Source organism: Fukomys damarensis, unplaced genomic scaffold (assembly GCF_012274545.1).
Source record: "Fukomys damarensis isolate Sample0158 unplaced genomic scaffold, DMR_v1.0_HiC HiC_scaffold_14, whole genome shotgun sequence".
NCBI lineage: Eukaryota > Metazoa > Chordata > Mammalia > Rodentia > Bathyergidae > Fukomys > Fukomys damarensis.
This window is the reverse complement of record NW_022900926.1, coordinates 69,181,840-69,199,224: the sequence shown is the minus strand read 5'-3', so window position 1 is coordinate 69,199,224 and position 17,385 is coordinate 69,181,840. Positions and strand designations below refer to the sequence as shown.

Genomic DNA, 17,385 nt, shown 5'->3' with positions numbered 1-17,385 from the left:
ACAAAAATCTCTTATCAAGGAGGCAGAGAAGTTAAAACCTCTCCCAAAGTTGTGTGGTTTGTCAGTGACCAGCTGCTGACAACTGTAAATCGGCCTTCTTAGAAATAATCTGAAGTAATTTCATGGTTGTTCATCAGCAACAACAGAGATATCTGTGTTTCTTTAGTTAAGGATAGTCACATGGCTGTTATAAATATTATTAAACCACTAATATGTTCTCTCAGTGTGAAATGTTTTTCTGGGAAATGGTAATGATTAAGGTCTTCTTTGGTCAAAAATTAACCAGAATTGGATTTTTGCATAGTTTCACTTCTACATTATGAATTTTCTATCATGACCAAACAGAATGGTTTCTGTTAATCTATTAAAACAGCTGAATAAAAGTGGATGTAAACCAGGGAAAGTCAAGAATATCCTCCTTCCCTGACTCTCCCCTCCTGGTCCACTGGGTTAGCATTTTAAAATTCTTAGAGAAGGGGACTTCGGGGCATGCAGCACTGGTCACCCCACAGTACTGTATTAGTTGAGGTTACCACCAAAGCCTGCTTGGTAAGTATTTTTAGAGACCAGGGAATTGATACATTTAGCTGCATGGCAGGAACATGGGACAGTTGTTGACAGCAATCATTCTGTGTGCTTGTCTTTTCTAATAGTTGTCACTCTAGAGCGCTCTGTTCTATATTAAAATGATGTTTCCACAAACAAGTTTCTATTTTTTCTAATAAGATAACATTGAATAAATCTAGGTTCACGCTTCTGCAACTTCTCATAATTGTTCTCTTGTTTCAAGAAATTCTTCTTCAGGGCTGGGGATTTAGCTCAGTGGTTCTGGCGCCTGCCTCTCAAGCGCACGAGCCTGAGTTCAATCCCTGGTACCAAAAAAGGAAAAAAAAACAAAGAAATAGAAATTCTTCTTCAAATTAAAGAATAAAAAGATATTATTATGACCTCAAGGAAAGAGAAATTCTGATAGCAGAAAATAAATTCCTGGCAGGTTTCAGAATAAAATTTTAAAAGGAACTATAAAACTATCCCCAACATAGCCGAAAGGCATGAGAGAGAATGTGTGCAGATCAGCTTAGATGAAATGGGACTAGCAGCCAGCCCTTTTCAAGTTTTGCCTATTTCAAGTCCCAAGCCACCTTTACTTCACCTTAAGTCTCCAAATTCTTTTTTTTTTTATTTAAGTCTCCAAATTCTTGTCCTTGTCACCAGTTTTCCAGTGGCTCCTCTTCCTTTTCTTTGTTCTCCTTTTTTTCATTCTCATCTGTGTTATTCTCCCTCCACATCCAGACAAATTACATTTCTCTTTGATGCTCATATAATCAAAGGAAGACAGCTAAAGATCATTACTCAGGTGGGCTTATAATAATTTATTGATGGGGTTATAAAGTTTTTGTGGGGGTGATACTTACAGTTTGCACCATAGGGGAGATATTCTTAAAAGCAAAAGAGGAAAAGAGAGCATGAGCCCTTTCTCCAGAGGAGATATGAAACAAGGAAAGGAAGTTTATGTCTGCACAAAACAATTCCAAGATGCCCGTGAAAAAAAGTCAGCGGGGAAGGAACTCAGAGTCGGGGAACATTTGTGAGACAAAAAGTTCTGACAGCATGGGTATTAAATGACTGAGATGCTGAGGTAGGGATGAAAACACCCTAGAAAATCTGCAGATCTCAAGGAAAAGAATGAGTCAGACATGCGTCTCCCCTCTCTTCTTATTCTTGCTATCTACCAAAATTTTTTAACATGTACGAAGCTACCAAAACACCCCACACCTCCCTTTCCTTATCCCCTGCTCCTTGGGACTATGATCGCTCCCTACTCTCATACCAACAAACAACCCTTGGAAAGAGGAAGGAGAGATAAAAGCTGGAGGTGCCATCTTGAATTTGAAAGAGGAAAGGCACTTCTATAACCACCCACTTATCCTCCTTCCTCTTCCCAGTCAGGAACCAACCTCCATTCCGGCAGCAGCAGCTGGCAGATTGACCCCATCCTGCCCCTGCCACAGAAGTAGTAGAGACGTGCTTTGGATGCCATGACTTCTGGCCCAGAGTTTCCTACAGGGCAAAATTTTAAGTACATTTAAAGAGCAAACTAACACACACTACTTTGTAAGTCTCCATTTATAGCAATTCTAAAACAGGTAAAATAAAATGATTGTTTAGTAATACATATGCAAAGCTAAAACCATGAAGAAAACCAAGAAAATAATCACTGAAGCCAGACAGTGATTAACTCGTGAGGATGTTATCAAAAGACTCTCTGAGTCAGGCCACCCTGGGGCTCAGAGGAGCCAATGGGAGTCAGCACGTCTGTCAAACAGTAATTCCAGGAGTCAAGCAGTCTCCCGACTGCAATGGTGTATTGAGCATTTACCACATTCACAGCAAAACAAAGGGGAGCTCACTCGTGTCATAAGCTAGAAACAGCCAACAGGCTGTGAAGACAGGGGGCGGGGCAGGTGGCAGCCCTGAAACCCATGCAATGCAGAGACCAATACAGTTGGGGAGCCATTCGTGACTGGCAGAGTGACAGTCGCAGAGCAAAGAGCAGCACCCAGGGCCAAGTTCACAAGCATTGAGCCAGAAGATTGAGCTGAAGAGCAACTATAGGCTTTGTCGTTTGATACAAACTTGTGCTCATCGAACTCAGGCCCAGCAGGTGGTTAAACCACTGTGCCAAATTCCCAACCTGTGCTCATCTTATAGAGGTAAAAATATGTTTTTCTTTAAGGTAAAAACATTTTTTAGAAAACATGTTTTCCATAAATTTCTCAAAAGGGGTTCGCAAGATAAGTTTGGCTCTATGGTTTCACACCATATGTTACCACACAGTCTACCACATAGGCCCATAGGTAGCGTGGTTATCACATGGGCCACGAGCTAGTTCAGACTCAGAAAGCAAGCTTGAAACCAGACAGAGGCTAAGATGGCTGCTGTCCTGCTCACCTAGGGGAAGAGGACAGTGGCTGAGGAGGGGTTGGAGACTGCTTGGACACCATCGATCTTCTCTTTCATCAGCAGAATCAGTAGTCTTTAAAATTAATCTTTAAATTATATATAAATTCTTTTTGATCCTAGTCCATAAAAGCTCTAGTTCAATTTTTTATTTTTTAAGAATAAACTAGAGGGCTGGGATTTAGCTCAGTGGTTCCGCCACCTGACTTGTAAGCACAAGGACCTGAGTTCAATCCCCAGTACAAAAAAAAAAGATTTCCTTTACTGCCTACCTCCCAAGCATGAGGACCTGAGTTCAATTCCCAGTACCATTAGCTCAATTTTGCCACGGCCTGCCTTGCAAGCACAAGGTCCTGAGTTTGATCCCCAGTACCACAAACGCACACAAAAAAGAATAAACAATATGTATCAAGGCACCAAAGTATTCTGCGAATCTGGCAGACTGTCTGATATCTGGAGAAAAAAAAAATAGGTTATATAATGGATTCACGAATGATCCTACCAAAGAAATTTTTTTTTAACGACCTGAAGGAAGCAGCCCTGTTTGAACTGAGATGTTCCATGGGAGCTGGGGACTCTGCTGTTGGGCTAGGATTTGGCTCCTTACCTGGCCACCAAAAGGGTGGGTTACCTCAGACCCCACTCACTAAACTTCTTTTTGTATTCCTGTCCTCACTTGCATTTAGAAAAAAAATTCCATGAGGCAATCTGCAGTCTTTCACAGCAGAGTATGGTGTTAGAGAAAGCAAGTGTCCCAGTACCTTGGGATCACCGAGAAGGTCAGATGAGATAAAGGTAAAGGGCCTTGACAACACTGCAGCCCTTGGAGCAATACAGAGAGTAACTGGGTCTCCTCTTCTCACCCTTCACCCCACGGAATCTTCCGAAGGAGCAGTGAGAACAGGGGCCACCGGCACACTGCTGGCCTGCAGCCGAAGGCCTTGCCCTGCATTGGCTGCCAGGGATGCAGTTTCTGGGGTCCTGAGCCTGGGAATGGCCAAACTGACTACCATCAGGCCCTGCCTGGGATTTGACTTGAGGAAGTGGCTTGTGCTTACAGGTCTCACAAGAAAGCACAAAACAAAATAGAAAAGGAAACAGAATATCATTTATACAATTTATGCTAGGACGGTTAGCTGTTAAAATACAGAATGCTGGACCACAGTGTCCAGAAGTTTCACAGTCTTGCGGGTGTTTAGGAGCCATTCTTCCCTGTTCTGGGTCACGTTGGATCTACAGCCTCACTCTGAGAGAAGCTCAGTTCCTTTATCGGCTGATGTCAAGGTTCAGTCCTTTTAAACGGCCTCTTTAATGGTGGCTTATTGCAAATATCAGCACCTTCCTAAAAAAGCCTCCTGACTGTTTCAGGAGGCACGAAGAGGAAAAAGGCACGTGGATGACCAAATTCCCTGGGTAGAGAAACCATGTTTAGGTTCAGTCTTCACTAACAAAACTTGAACCTTAGGATGAAATGAACATGGAGAACATATGGGAAGAGGAAGGAGGGGTCTGTGACCTCTCCCAACCACAGAAATCCTGAGATCTCTGAGCCTGCAGGTGAGTAGGATGGTAAGGTGACTACGCTCTTAATAAATAATGCAGTGGCTATTTCAAAATCACCAAAAAAAAAAATAGATTTTTAATGTTCCCATCATAAAAAGGGGGAAATTGGTGAGGTTGTGGATATATTAATTAGCTTGTCTGAATCTTTCTATAATGTATACATAGATCAAAACATCACACTATACTCCACAAATATACATACTTATTACGTTAATTAAATTTTTAAATGTTTTAAATTTTAAAAGGAAGAGGGCATAGGAATTCATAGACATGCCAAGGACACCTCAGGATAAACACACAAGAACTTTCAGCCGCGGAGAAATTCACCTTCTGGAGGGACCATGCCAGTCACTGACCGCACAACAGAAAGTCAGCAATGCAAAAGAAATGGGAAGTTAAAAAGTGATTCAAGGTCTCACCGGAGGAGCTTCGAGGTCTCGCTCTTGCGGCCTCCAGAGGATAAAGCAGGGTTGGTGTGGTTAGGTGTAAGGGTCATGGAAGGAAGCTAGGAAACTTTTGCTCTTCACTTCCTTTCGGTATGCAGTGCTCTGACCATTTTAACTGCCCCAAGAGGTAGAGGTAGAGATTCAGCTGTAAATCTGACTGGGGTTAGTCTAGTCTAGTTACTTTCTATGGTTCTGTCTCCCTGTCTCTCACTCTTGTTTCCCAGGCCTCTGTTTCTATGAACAGCAGGACTTGCAATAAACCAAACGTGGCTGTAAAAGCAGACTTCCTTGCCCATCTCCAAAAACAGGAAATTAGACTCCTAAGTTCATGTTGGTTCCTAGTTTAAGAGTAAGGTGGATAAAAGGATTTAGAAGAGCACATTTTGATCAGGGAAAGGCAGAGAACAGTGGAAACCAACGGGAGCTCCCTCTGGCAGGGAATCTTCAGATGCCCACAGTGGTGGTCATGTGCACACATGCGTGTGCATGTCTGACAGATGGAACCCAGCTCCTAATCTAACACAGCCACTGCAGCCAGAGCAGCATAGGACAGTGAGCCCAGAGCTCCATTCTCCAGCCATGTCTCAGACAGCTCACTGAACCCCTGCAGTTCCCTCTCGCTATGTGCAAGGGTAACAATCTGCACCTCACAGGTGCCTTGTCGTCGTCTGTGTCATGGAGACACAAATCTCCTTAGGCTCCTTTCCCACCTCACAAACCTCTCTGGGAAGGATGCTGTAGATCCCAGCTACAGAAAATTTCAACCTACTTTTCTCCTTTTTCTTAACTCTCCTGCCCTAAAGAAGGAGTTACCAAATAGGCCTGTCTGTATTTTGACATTCTCTTATTTTGTTTCTAACTAAAACATTAAAAAAAAAAAAAAAAAAAACTCATCCTAGTGAAAGAAAGAAAAAAGGAATTTAAACCTCAGAAGAGCAGATACAGCAGTAAGAAGAAGAAAACAAAACAAGAGCAGAGGAAGAAAAATAAAATGGAAATGGTTCTCTTTGTCAAACTCTGAAAGCAAATGTCTGACACATAGCAGCTGGCCAACAGGTATTGAATGAATGAGTGAATGAGGTGATTTCAGCTTCTTTATGGCTCACACGGGGTGGCACTTGTGGTATGCACGGATAATAATGTACACACGGGGTGAGGCTGCAGTTCCCGACTGCAGAGCAGTGGTGTTCATACTCTGTGGCTCATAGAGCCCGGGGGCTCCATGCTGACGGCCGCTGTTAGCTGTGAGGAGTCTGTTAGGTCTTTGCTCAGCTTTCTCCTCCCTGGGCAGTGAGGAATCCCTGTCAGCTGCTTGTGGTACAGTTACACTGTGCTCTTGAGCTTCTCTGCTACCTACCTTTTCAAACACTGGGAAATATCTAACTACAGCCTTCGGAGCCATGTGAACCACTTCTTTTTGTTGCTTCTCTGGTTGTAAGAAAGGATGCATGATAAGCAGTGCCAAGAGATCCAGCGTCCCCTCCACATATGTGTTGATCCTTCAAACACAAAAGGTTCCTTAGTCTTTCCCCTCTGAACTCGCCAGCCTACATAACTAAGAGTCCGGAATGCTTTTCCTTAAGGCTCTGGCAACCTACGCACCAAGAAGTGTTTACCTACACTTGTCTCTTAAAAGGAAAGATGCAAAGCCAACCCTATAGCTCAAAAAACCCTCTCACAAATCAGAGAGCCTCCCAGTCCCGATTGCCCTCTCTTTGTCATTCCTACCCTGGCACCCATGCACTGGCCTCCTGGTGAAGAGCTATCACTCACTGAATGCTTGAAGGGCACCAGTGCCAAACACTGTATCCATCACCTCATTGGCTCCCATAAGGAGCCACAGGAACCGTAAGGAACTCACTGTTACTATACCCATCAGGCAGCAAGATAAAGCCTGACACTGTCAGGGTCTTACATCTCAATAGTGCGATGATGAGACCTTGGTTTCAAATTATCATCCAGGGCCAAGGATTTAGCTCAGTGGTGCCGCCGCCTGCCTTGCAAGCACAAGGTCCTGAGTTCCATCCCCACCCAGTACCAAAACAAACAAATTATAATCCAAAGTATCCTATTCCTAGCTTTCAGTGTCACAACAGCTTCCCGTAGCTCATACTCAATGACAATAAATTTGCAAGAAAGGTAAAAAGTAGTACCAAAGTATTTAACATATTGGAATTTGAAATGACACCAGATAGGGAATTCTTTTCTACCATTTACCTCCAATGTGATCACAAACCAAAAAATCATAATCCCAACAGTTTAAAATTCTGAATGCTGAAATCCACAAAGTCAAATTATATTTTATGGTGTGAGTGTGTGTATCTTTTTTCAATTTTTTTTTGCCCTCATTATTTCAAACTGCCTGTATTAATTTTTATAATTCACTATGCTGTGGATTTCATGTTTGCATCATTTCCAATTCTGGAGGCATAAATTGCACAGGCTTTTAGAAAGCTCTAATTCAGTGCATCTTTTTTTTTTTTGCAAATTTGACCCCCTTGAAAATGCACACTTCAAGGCCAACTTTGTGAAAGAGTATTATGAACATATATGAAAAAGTTGGTATTTCCTCAATAAATGAAGAAATGTACGCCCTTTTGTACATCTGTATTTGTGAAAGATAAAATTTCTCAAGATCCTGACTGCCAAGGTGGTGGCAAGTCACTGAAGCTGTGATTTATCTTGTCAAGTGTCTCAGATGGATTAACACAGCATTTCAGACAATGGTGGTTGTATGGCTGGGTGCACACAATTACCAACCACAGTGACAGGAACTTATACTGCTCTCTCTCTAGCCTACTACTTTCTGGACACTCTTCATTTGCTTACAGTTATTAAGTCCAAATGAGTACTGTCAGTGTATCTGAGTGTTTCTGTTTGCAAAAATGCTTTGTTGCCTATTTTACAGTATCAAGTTGCCTATGGGGAGTTCTGACATTTTTTGAGGTGGGTAGTGAGGATCAAACTCAGGACCTTGTGCTTGCAAGGCGGATGTGGTGCCGCTGAGCTAAATCCCTGGCCTGTTCTACCATAGTTTTATGTTTCTCAAATAAATATCCTCTGTGACATATAAGTAAATGTCTTTTAAAGAATTTTTTAAATGATTTTTTCCAGAATTATATTTTTAGGATTTTGTTCTTTGGGGATTTTAGACTGTAGGCATTTTGATCCGTCAGGAGTTCCACATTTAGGATTCCACTTGGGATTGTGACTTTAGGAATTATGATCTAAATATGTTTTACTCAGATTCTCTGTTCTGCATTTCCAGTAGAACTTTATGGCCTTATGGCCTTTCTGGACTTTTGCGCCCTGGCCACATTAATGAGAAGACATAAAGGAGATGGGACGTGCTGTAGAAGGCAGCTAATCAGCTAAGGCCGAAGAGCGGTGCCACAGTACAGGGTTCTCTCCTTGAGGCCCCTGCCAAAGAGCTGGTGCTTCTCAGCCATGTAATGAAGGATGTCTCAGGTCAGCACCAACTTCTGCCCATCGATTTCAACCACGGACACTTGATGGAACAGCAGGTGGCTACCTAGGATGAAAGCCCAGGGTGAGACATGCTCTCTTCTTCCCTGCTCTGCAGTCAATGGCAAGGACGGCAGGGACACAGCCTGAGGGAGCAGTGGAAATCTCCCCTATGACTGATAACCTGAACCTCATGCAGGGGAGCAAATTTAGCCATAAGAGAAGCCTGAAAACCAACACTGTTATAAACAGGAAAAAGACATACCCACAATGACAAGTAGGGGTGGGGAACATCATAAAAATACTTCTTCAGAGTTGTGCTGGCCTGTACAGTGACCATTATTAGTTAAGCGAGGCAATTTAAGCCTCAACTGAGCAACTGAAATTTAAAAAAATTAAAACTCAAATCCTGGGTCATACCAGACACACTTCAAGTCTCAGCAGTCAGGTGTAGCTAGTAGGTGCCTCATGGACAGAGTAGAAAGGGACATTCCCGTCCCTGCAGAGAGTTCTGTTGGGCAGCATTGTGCTCAGAAAGTCTGATCACAGAACTCTCTATTCCACAGCCAAAGCCACCTACTCTCAACTTGGGTTGTTGCTGGTTGAGATGAACTCAGTACTTTCTCCAACAAGCCTAAACCAAACACTTCTTACATTCTCCCTGGTGGGAAAGGCAGATGCAGAAATCAGCGCAGCCCTCCAGAAGGACTGGGGACAGGCCAACGGAGAGGCCTTGTGCCTAGTGACTTTGGGCTGGTGTCACACAGGAAAGGTGGTGTCACAAGCCTGGAGGACTAGTACTTCTCAAGGGAGCCTTGAACTGGCCTGGCTGGACAGAAGGGAGACAGCACTGCTTGATAGTTACTCAGAACCTGCTTCTGGCTCCCACACCAAGGATGGGTGTAGAGGGAGCAGGGCCGGTCAGGGTTAACATGGAGCCTTTGATTGATTTCACTTTTGTGGTAAACAGGCGATGAGCTCAGATGAAAGGAGATAGGGAAGACTAAGAGGAGGGGAGGGCGAGGAAAAGAAAGAAAGGGACAGAAAGAGGTTGGAGAAAGGAAAACAGGAGACAAGGATGGAGAAAGACTGTTCACTTAGATGGGGGAGAAGTGCTCCCACCCTTTAGTTTGCTTTTATACAACTCCTAAACAAGAAGCGACTTCTTGGTAATTTCAGCTAAGTATTTCCTGATTGATTGCTTTTCTGGTTTTAGGACACTGTTGTTTTTTTATTTTTTCCTGGTTTTTATTTTTTATTAGTACATGTTTTGTATTACATAATGTTTACATTTGTTGTGGGAAGTTGGTGTGTGTACATAACAGATCTCAATTCTACTTTTCATCCTCTTTCCTTCCTCTCCCTCTTACCTCCCTCCATCTCTTGATCTCCTTTAGAGTCTTGCTGTGTAGTCCAGGCTGGTCTTGAACTCACTGTGTAGTCTAGGCTGGCCTCAAGCTTGTGATTCTCCTGCCTCAAACTCTTGAATACTGGGATGTGTCACCACATCTGGCTTAGGACATTATTCTTTTTTTTTTTCTTTCTGGTATGGGGATCGAACTCAGGACCTTGCACTTGTGAAGCAGGCAGCGGAACCACTGAGCTAACCCCCAGCCCCAAATTCTTAATGTTTTTAACATCTCTGCTTTTCTAAGAAATCAGCACTATAGACACTTGTTTCATATTCATACCATTCTCAGCTTCTGTAATTGCTCTTTCGTTTCCAGAAATTCCTTGTCAAGCTAAATTAAAAAATAAAAATGCCCCCCCCAAGAAGATAAGTGTCATTGTAGGTGCAGAACTGAAGGAGCAGAAAAAGAGCACACTTAGCATTCCCATTGTGGTTTCAACTACTTTTACAAGAGGTTGATTCTGTTGAGCCAGGAAGAAAGTGCGGGCTACAGATAAACAAAGCGTATCAAAGGCGAAGGCAATGAAATCTGGGCCATGGTTTGGATTTATAACACACAACAACAAAATCTCTATGTGTATAAATGATAATATTTCTCTATGTCTATAAATGATATTTTTTAAAAAGAAAAAGGCTGTTTTGTACAAGAAGTAGAACTCATTAGTGAAGAATTTGTGTAAATGAATGATAATAAAAGATCGTGGATGCTGGAAGCATTGTGGTAGAGAATAGTCACACAGTCTCCAAGCATCACCCCCTAAGTTACTTATAATAAAGGAGAAGTATGTAATGAGAGGGTCTAGAGATCTCACTACCCATCTAATTAGGAAACAGCTAACTGTGGGGGAGAGGTACGTGGACATCCTGTCCCTCTTGTTGTGACCTACTGAGAAGGCCACAGTAAAGCCTACAAAATCATCTAAAAAACATTTAACCCAAATCTAATCAAAAAGGTAGAAATTGGGTCTACTCAGGATTGGGCCATTCTGTGAGATAATGGCCTGGACTCTTCAAGAACCAATGGCATCAAGGGGAAAGGCAGATACTGTTGTTCTTGTTGAAAAGAGAACAGACACACCAACCAAACAACTGCATCCTGATTAGTCCCTAGACCAGGGGAATCGTTTCATGTACTGGATAGACACATAACAGTTCAGAGACATTTGGGAAGCAGTAGGAAAAATCTGAATACGGATTGGACACCTGATGTTGTCAACTTGGTGTTCATTTGTAGTTATTAGGACAATTATTTCTTTCTTGTTTTATGTGATTAAGAAAAATGAAGAGAGGGAGACAGCAAATGTAACAAAATGAACTGAGTCGAAAGGCATCCATTATACTAATCACAACTGCCTGTAGGTATGAAAGTTTTCAAGTTTGAAAGCTGGGGTGGGGGGAGAGAAACAATGCAAACAAGCTCCCTTCTGGCGACATCGGTTTGTGTACATGTTCTAGAATGTTTCCAGCTAATGCCAAGCATCCCAGGATGAGTCCCCACTAGGCCCGGGTCTGCGCTGTACCCTGGAGTCATCCAAGGCGGGCAGAGTTGAACACTGCAGCCTCGCCAGGTCCCCAGGCATCTATCTCCAGTGTCTACGCTGAGGGGAGAACCAGGACTACGAGGTGTAGGCTTGGCTTCCATTGTCAGGCTCCCCATAGTGGGACAAAAGGGGCCTTGGTTCCCACAGAGGTTGTCACCTGATGCCTACCAAGCAGTAGCCTCAGAGTGAGAGTCCAGGGCTTTTGTTCTAACACCCAGAGGTGTAGGTATGTGCTGTACTCAGACTTTTACAACCAACCTTTACAACTCAGAACACATGGGAAGGAGGGGGACGGATGGGTTAAAGCCCAGACAGACCTAGACCTCAATTTACATTCAGTTCTTGGAAGGACCTAGAAATATGCATTTTAAAAAACAAGTCCTTCCAAGGGATTCTGACTTTTCACTTTTGAGAGCACATGTGAAAATGTGTGCTGCTTGTCACTAGGCTAGTTTTGTATCAAGCTTTATAAAACCACTACCAAGTAAGAGACATTTGCACTGGGATCAGGAACAAGAGGACGGGACAGAGGAAAAGACAGTCCTGTGTAAGAGCCCAAGCTGCCAGGGCAGAGTGACATGCCCAAGAGCAGGGCCTCGCGTAGGATTCTGCACAGATCTGCCCCTTCCCACACCCACACACCCTTTCTTCTAGGTGAACTGCTCCTGCATCATGAGTTTCTGGCCATTTTGTCTTTTCTTTTACAAGCGTGCCCCTGTTTCTCAACACAGGGACTTGCTGGGTTTTCCAAGGCAAATGAAGTCTCAAGTATTAGTGACCAACACGCAGCCCACAGTGGTGTCAAGAAAGGCCTGAGTGATGAGACTGTGGACACCGGCTCTCCGAACTGGGGTGGCCGTTTTGCAGCGGGTTCTAGCTGCCTCCTCATGCAGACGGGAGGTTCTTGCACATTAGGCTGAGCCACTCTCTCCTGGGACACCTGGCATCATCAACTTTTCCCACCTGTTTTGAATCTACGTGGGCACAAATTTAGTGAAAAAGTCTCCTCACAGAGATGTGGAGCGGTTCCCCAGCAGTGACTCTTGCATATAATCACTATCGCCCATGCAGCTGGCCCTACTGAAGGGACCGAGATGGCTCCTTCACCCGTCTGCAGGGTGGACTCGCTCATTACTGTGCCCCGTCTGCCTGCCCACTGTGACTGGGCTGGAGCAGGTGGTCAAATGACCATGTTTTTGCTTAACTACTTTAAAGTTGGGATTCTCTTACCAAAACAAAGACCTCTTGATTCACAGGAGAGTAGGAGAAGCAGGGTGGAATGAAGACAGAGAGGAGAAGAATTTGACAAAGTACGATATTACATACGTATACAGAATCCATTCAAACCCCATAAAAGAAACCAAGAATAACAAACTCAGAAGCATACCTTGGTTAGACAAATGATATTAATGAATGACAGGGTGAGACAAGTGACATAACTAAGGGAGGTAAATTTAGTTCAGGTCCTGGAACCACAAAAATTTTCACTTTCCCCTTAATATAACAGAAAATAAATACCGAGACAAGAGGGATTGGTAGGGAAATCCGCATTTAGATCAGTGACTGCTTCCCTGTAGAAATGAGGGCCCAGCATCACCAGATCTTCCAAATTCTTGTAGAAGTCAGAAGATTTGTATATAAAAATGATGTCAAGTACTGAGACACCATGTTCACAAGCGCTTTTTGTGTGTGAACAACTTGGTTTGAAAACAAAAGCGTTTGATTTTTGTTTTTGTTTACAAACTCTTCATCGGGTGACAAACACAACATTAGCACCCTTTCCCACAGAAACACAAATGTGACTAAGTTTTCCAAAATCACAGAATAAATTGTTTGTGAACCAAGGTACCACTGTTATTTACAAAATGATTAAAAAAAACAAAAACAACCACTGGCTGGCAAGTTATAATAACATGCAGAAAGTAAAAATAAAGACATATAAATAAAACCCCAAACCCACATTTGTCATCTTTGGAAGTCACTAGGGTAATAACTCATTATTCTGCGAGTTGATTTTATTATAGAGCATCTCCTCTGTGAATGGTATTTTAAGGTAAAAAGTGACAATTATTCATTATAAGAATTGTTAGTCAATTCAGATGAAATGACAGAAATACAAAAGCTGCTTTTGTAATTCCTAGCAATGTTGCTTTTAAAAGCACCAGCTAAACAGGTGATGGGGGAATCTCTGTGTGTAGAAGACTGCATCTCCTAAGCACCGCGGGCAAGCTCTGAAAACCAGACTGCTTACACAAAACAGTCCCTGGTGTGCAGGAGTAAACACAGAGTGGAGGAAAAGAACAAACAACTTAGAACAGAGACAAAACAGAGCCTGGACTGGATCACACTTCAGGGGCCAAGAGAAGTTTACAGGAAGAGTGAAGAATCAATGAGAATGTTAAAAGGAGGGTAGTCTCATTTCACCATGCTCCCTCAAGGCCACGTCCCTAAGGCAAACGAGCCAAATCTAGAGCAGGGAGAATTTTGCAGAGCAGTTATTTCCATAAATAAATGGCTTCAAAACTAACGTATAAACCTAGCACTCAGACCTTGGCTCTTAACCCAATTTACTATTGCAAAAGACTGTTGATTCTACTGCAAGGGCAGTGAGAATACAATATAAGCCTGCAGCACCTTATACTGTCAGAAGGAACTGAAGCACTGAGAAGAAAAAGACAAACCAAAAAGGGTCCCTTTGACCAAAGCTGGAACAATCTGGACAATAAATAAGAAGGGGGACACAAACTTTCCTCACATAAGAATTCCAGGGGGTGGGACACAGTTCCCCTCATTTTGGGTGTGTATGGACTTGACTTTATAAGGACCAAGTTTCTAGGTCAAGGTGGGCTCCAAGCCCTTTACCCAAAATAGGGTAAATATAAAAGCTCCTTTCTGTAAAATATCATTTTATGTGACAGTTTCTCTCTGCTTCTGTTCCTCTTTTTAGGGCAAGTTATCCTAGGGCATCTCCACTCTGCTTCGGTTCCTCTTTTTAAGATGTTGAGATAAACTTCTTTTCGTTTGATTTAATCAATGTAGGAATTAGTTATAGCTGATATAGGAATTAATTATAGCTGACATAGTCACATACTGATATCTTAGCTTGCAAAATCAGATGATCTAATAAAAAGAGGAATTGATTCTGCGAATGTAGGCATTAGGTGATTTTCCAATACGTGCCCTCCCGGTATCCCTTGAATATCCAATGATATGTAAAAGCCCTCCCAGTACCCCTTAATTATCCAATGATAAGTGAGAGCTAAAAATAAAAACTATATAAACAAAAAGTTTCCTTAATCCTATATAAACCCGCTTCAAAAATGGATCTGGACTCTCAGTCTGAAGCCGCTGTGACGGTGACACCAGAGAGTACAGGTGACACCTCGAGCTTACAATAAACTCCTCTTGCAATTGCATCGGACCTGACTCCTTGGTGGTCTTTGGGGACTTCGCGACTTGGGCAGAACAACTTAATGGTTTGCTTCCAAACAATGCAGGGAGAAAGAGCAATGAGAACATGTGGGAAGGTGGCGGATGTGGCCTTCGCCAAATGATGAACCTTAGCCCGCAGAGACAGCCAGCGCCCTAACCATAGAGATTTCTACAAAAAAAAAAAAAAAAAAGCCTGACCGATATTGTCCAGGAAGTGAAAAGCAAAGGAAAGGTTGAAAACTGTCACAGATGAAGGGCAACTAAAGAAACGTGGTGACTAAAAATAACTCTGGATCCAGAAATAGCAACCTCAATAAATCTGTATTTAGTCATGTCCCACCATTAGTTTCTTAGTTTGAAATGGTTATGTAACGTGTTATTAGGAAAGGCTGGGAGTTATAAGACATAATTTTATAAATCTTCTACCGACTTAAAATGATTCCTGAATGTAACTTAGTAGTTTTTTTTAATGCAGAGGAAAGTGTTACAGATTTTTTAAATACTGGAAGATATAAAATCAAATGCAATGTGTATTTGTTTAGATCAAGACTGAAACAAACTACTTAAACATGTCTGTGATAAACAGACAGCTAAATGACAATAAGGAACTGTTAATTTTGTTGGGTATGATGCTGGCATTGTTATGTTTTAAAATCTGTCTGTTAGAAATAAATACTGAAACACAGCACTCTCAGATGGAACGGCATGAGGCTTGAATTTTGCTTTTAAAAGGTGGACAGAGGAAACCCATCAGGCCACTCTGAAGTTGGGTGATGGCTGCACACATAGGATTTATGCCGCTGTCTCTCAGTATCTGAAAATTTTCACAAAAAGCAAATGAACAGAATAAAAATAAAAGCACCATGCGGACAAGATGCCAAAGCTGCCGGGCTGAGCCAGGCACAGGACATTTACCCAGAGATTAGATAATCAAAGTTCTGGGAGAAACTGGAAAGTTTTTGGTTAATTCCTTTTCTCCTTATTAGTAAATATTTACTAATGATAGGTTAGAAGGCAAAAACGAAAACAACCCCAAAAAAACAAAAACCAAAAGCCTAATGGTTGAAAGGGATACAGAATGCCATGGATTACATTCCATTTATGAAGAGAAATCCATTGACAAGAAGAAACCCTCCGCTGGTGGGAGGCACGACAGTGGCTCGGGTGGAGGAAGCTAAGCGCTCGGGAACTTAGGGTTTCCTCGAAGGCCCCGCAGCGGCGCGGCAGACCTGTGAAGGGAGTGGACAGGACACCCACTCCGGCGGCGGCCGGGACCCATCTGTCGGACTCCATGCGGCCTCTACCGTCGGGGTAGTGCAGCTTGGGTCTTTCTGCCAGGACGGCTCTTGAGTTTTCTGGAAAACAGACGCAAGAGGGTCCCCAGCCCAGGGCGGGGGCTGCCGCAATATTCAAGATTTGAGCGCAGGAACCTGTTTGATTACTGCGTCATTCTTTGCTCAGCTAAAAAGAAGAAGAAGAAGAAGAAAAAAAAAAGCCATTATTTTTAAATGCTGGGGTAAGGACAGAAGAACCAGGACTGAAGAAGAAGAAGAAGAAGAAGAAGAAGAAGAAGAAGAAGAAGAAGAAGAAGAAAAAAAGCCATTATTTTTAAATGCTGGGGTAAGGACAGAAGAACCAGGACTGGCTTTCACACTGCTCCTGTTTAGGATTTCCTATTCTGGGTCTTGGGAAGCTGGGGACTTCTGTGCAGCAGTGCTGTATTTCGGATCCTGCACCGATCTACGATCTGACCATCTCAGGTTTTCCAAATGCAGCTAGGGCTGCGGAGGGACCTGCTCCACCCCCGGGACCCACATTTTGCACTGATCGTCTTGCGTCGTGGCAGCCCGGGAAGAGGCGACACGAGCAGCACCCCTAGTCCTCGCGTCCTGTCCACTGTCCACGCCGCCGGCCCTGGAGGGGGAGCCTACCTGTCACCGGGGTGCGGTCAGAGACACCGCGGCAAAGAAGGGCGAGGACAGAGGACCCAGGGGAGACAGGCGCTAAAAGATTAGGGGAGAGAGACGCGCGGTGGGCGGGCGGGAGCTGAGGCTACACCAATGGAGACGGAGGTGCTTAGCATGCCCCACCCAGCCGCAAGGAATTCTGGGTAGTACAAGGTCGGCCCCGATTTCATGCAGTTTAGCTTCAATTTCAACATTTTGGAGGGTATATTATCTTTATTATAATGTACTGATTTGGTTTTAGTTGCGGTATCCTAGTGCAGCGGCATAAATGAACTCAACCTATGTGAAAAGTTGCAAGGAAGTTGGGTTTTATATAGCTCCTGCACCCCCTCAGGTTTTCGGATGTGAGGGCGATCTGGCTGCGACATCTGTCACCCCATTGATCGCCAGGGTTGATTCGGCTGATCTGGCTGGCTAGGCGGGTGTCCCCTTCCTCCCTCACCGCTCCATGTGCGTCTCTCCCGAAGCTGTGCGCTCGGTCGAAGAGGACGACCACCCCGATAGAGGAGGATCGTTTCCTCGGTCAAGGGTATACGAGTAGCTGGGCTCCCCTGCTAGAACCTCCAACCAAGCTCTCAAGCTCTCAAGGCATTTGTAGG

General features: G+C 43.5%; 1 protein-coding gene across 1 annotated transcript; it reads right to left on the bottom strand.

Annotated features, from left to right (window-relative positions):
* Window positions 1–6,072: 6,072 nt before the first annotated feature.
* On the bottom strand, window positions 6,073–16,265 carry LOC104866658 (glutathione S-transferase A4; the record flags this gene model as incomplete). The annotated part of the gene is given in 4 exon segments (XM_033763182.1): window positions 6,073–6,469; window positions 8,370–8,498; window positions 10,110–10,177; window positions 16,071–16,265. Coding segments are annotated over 4 exon segments (789 nt in total), but the record flags the coding sequence as incomplete, so codon positions are not given.
* Between the last annotated feature and the right edge of the window lie 1,120 nt (window positions 16,266–17,385).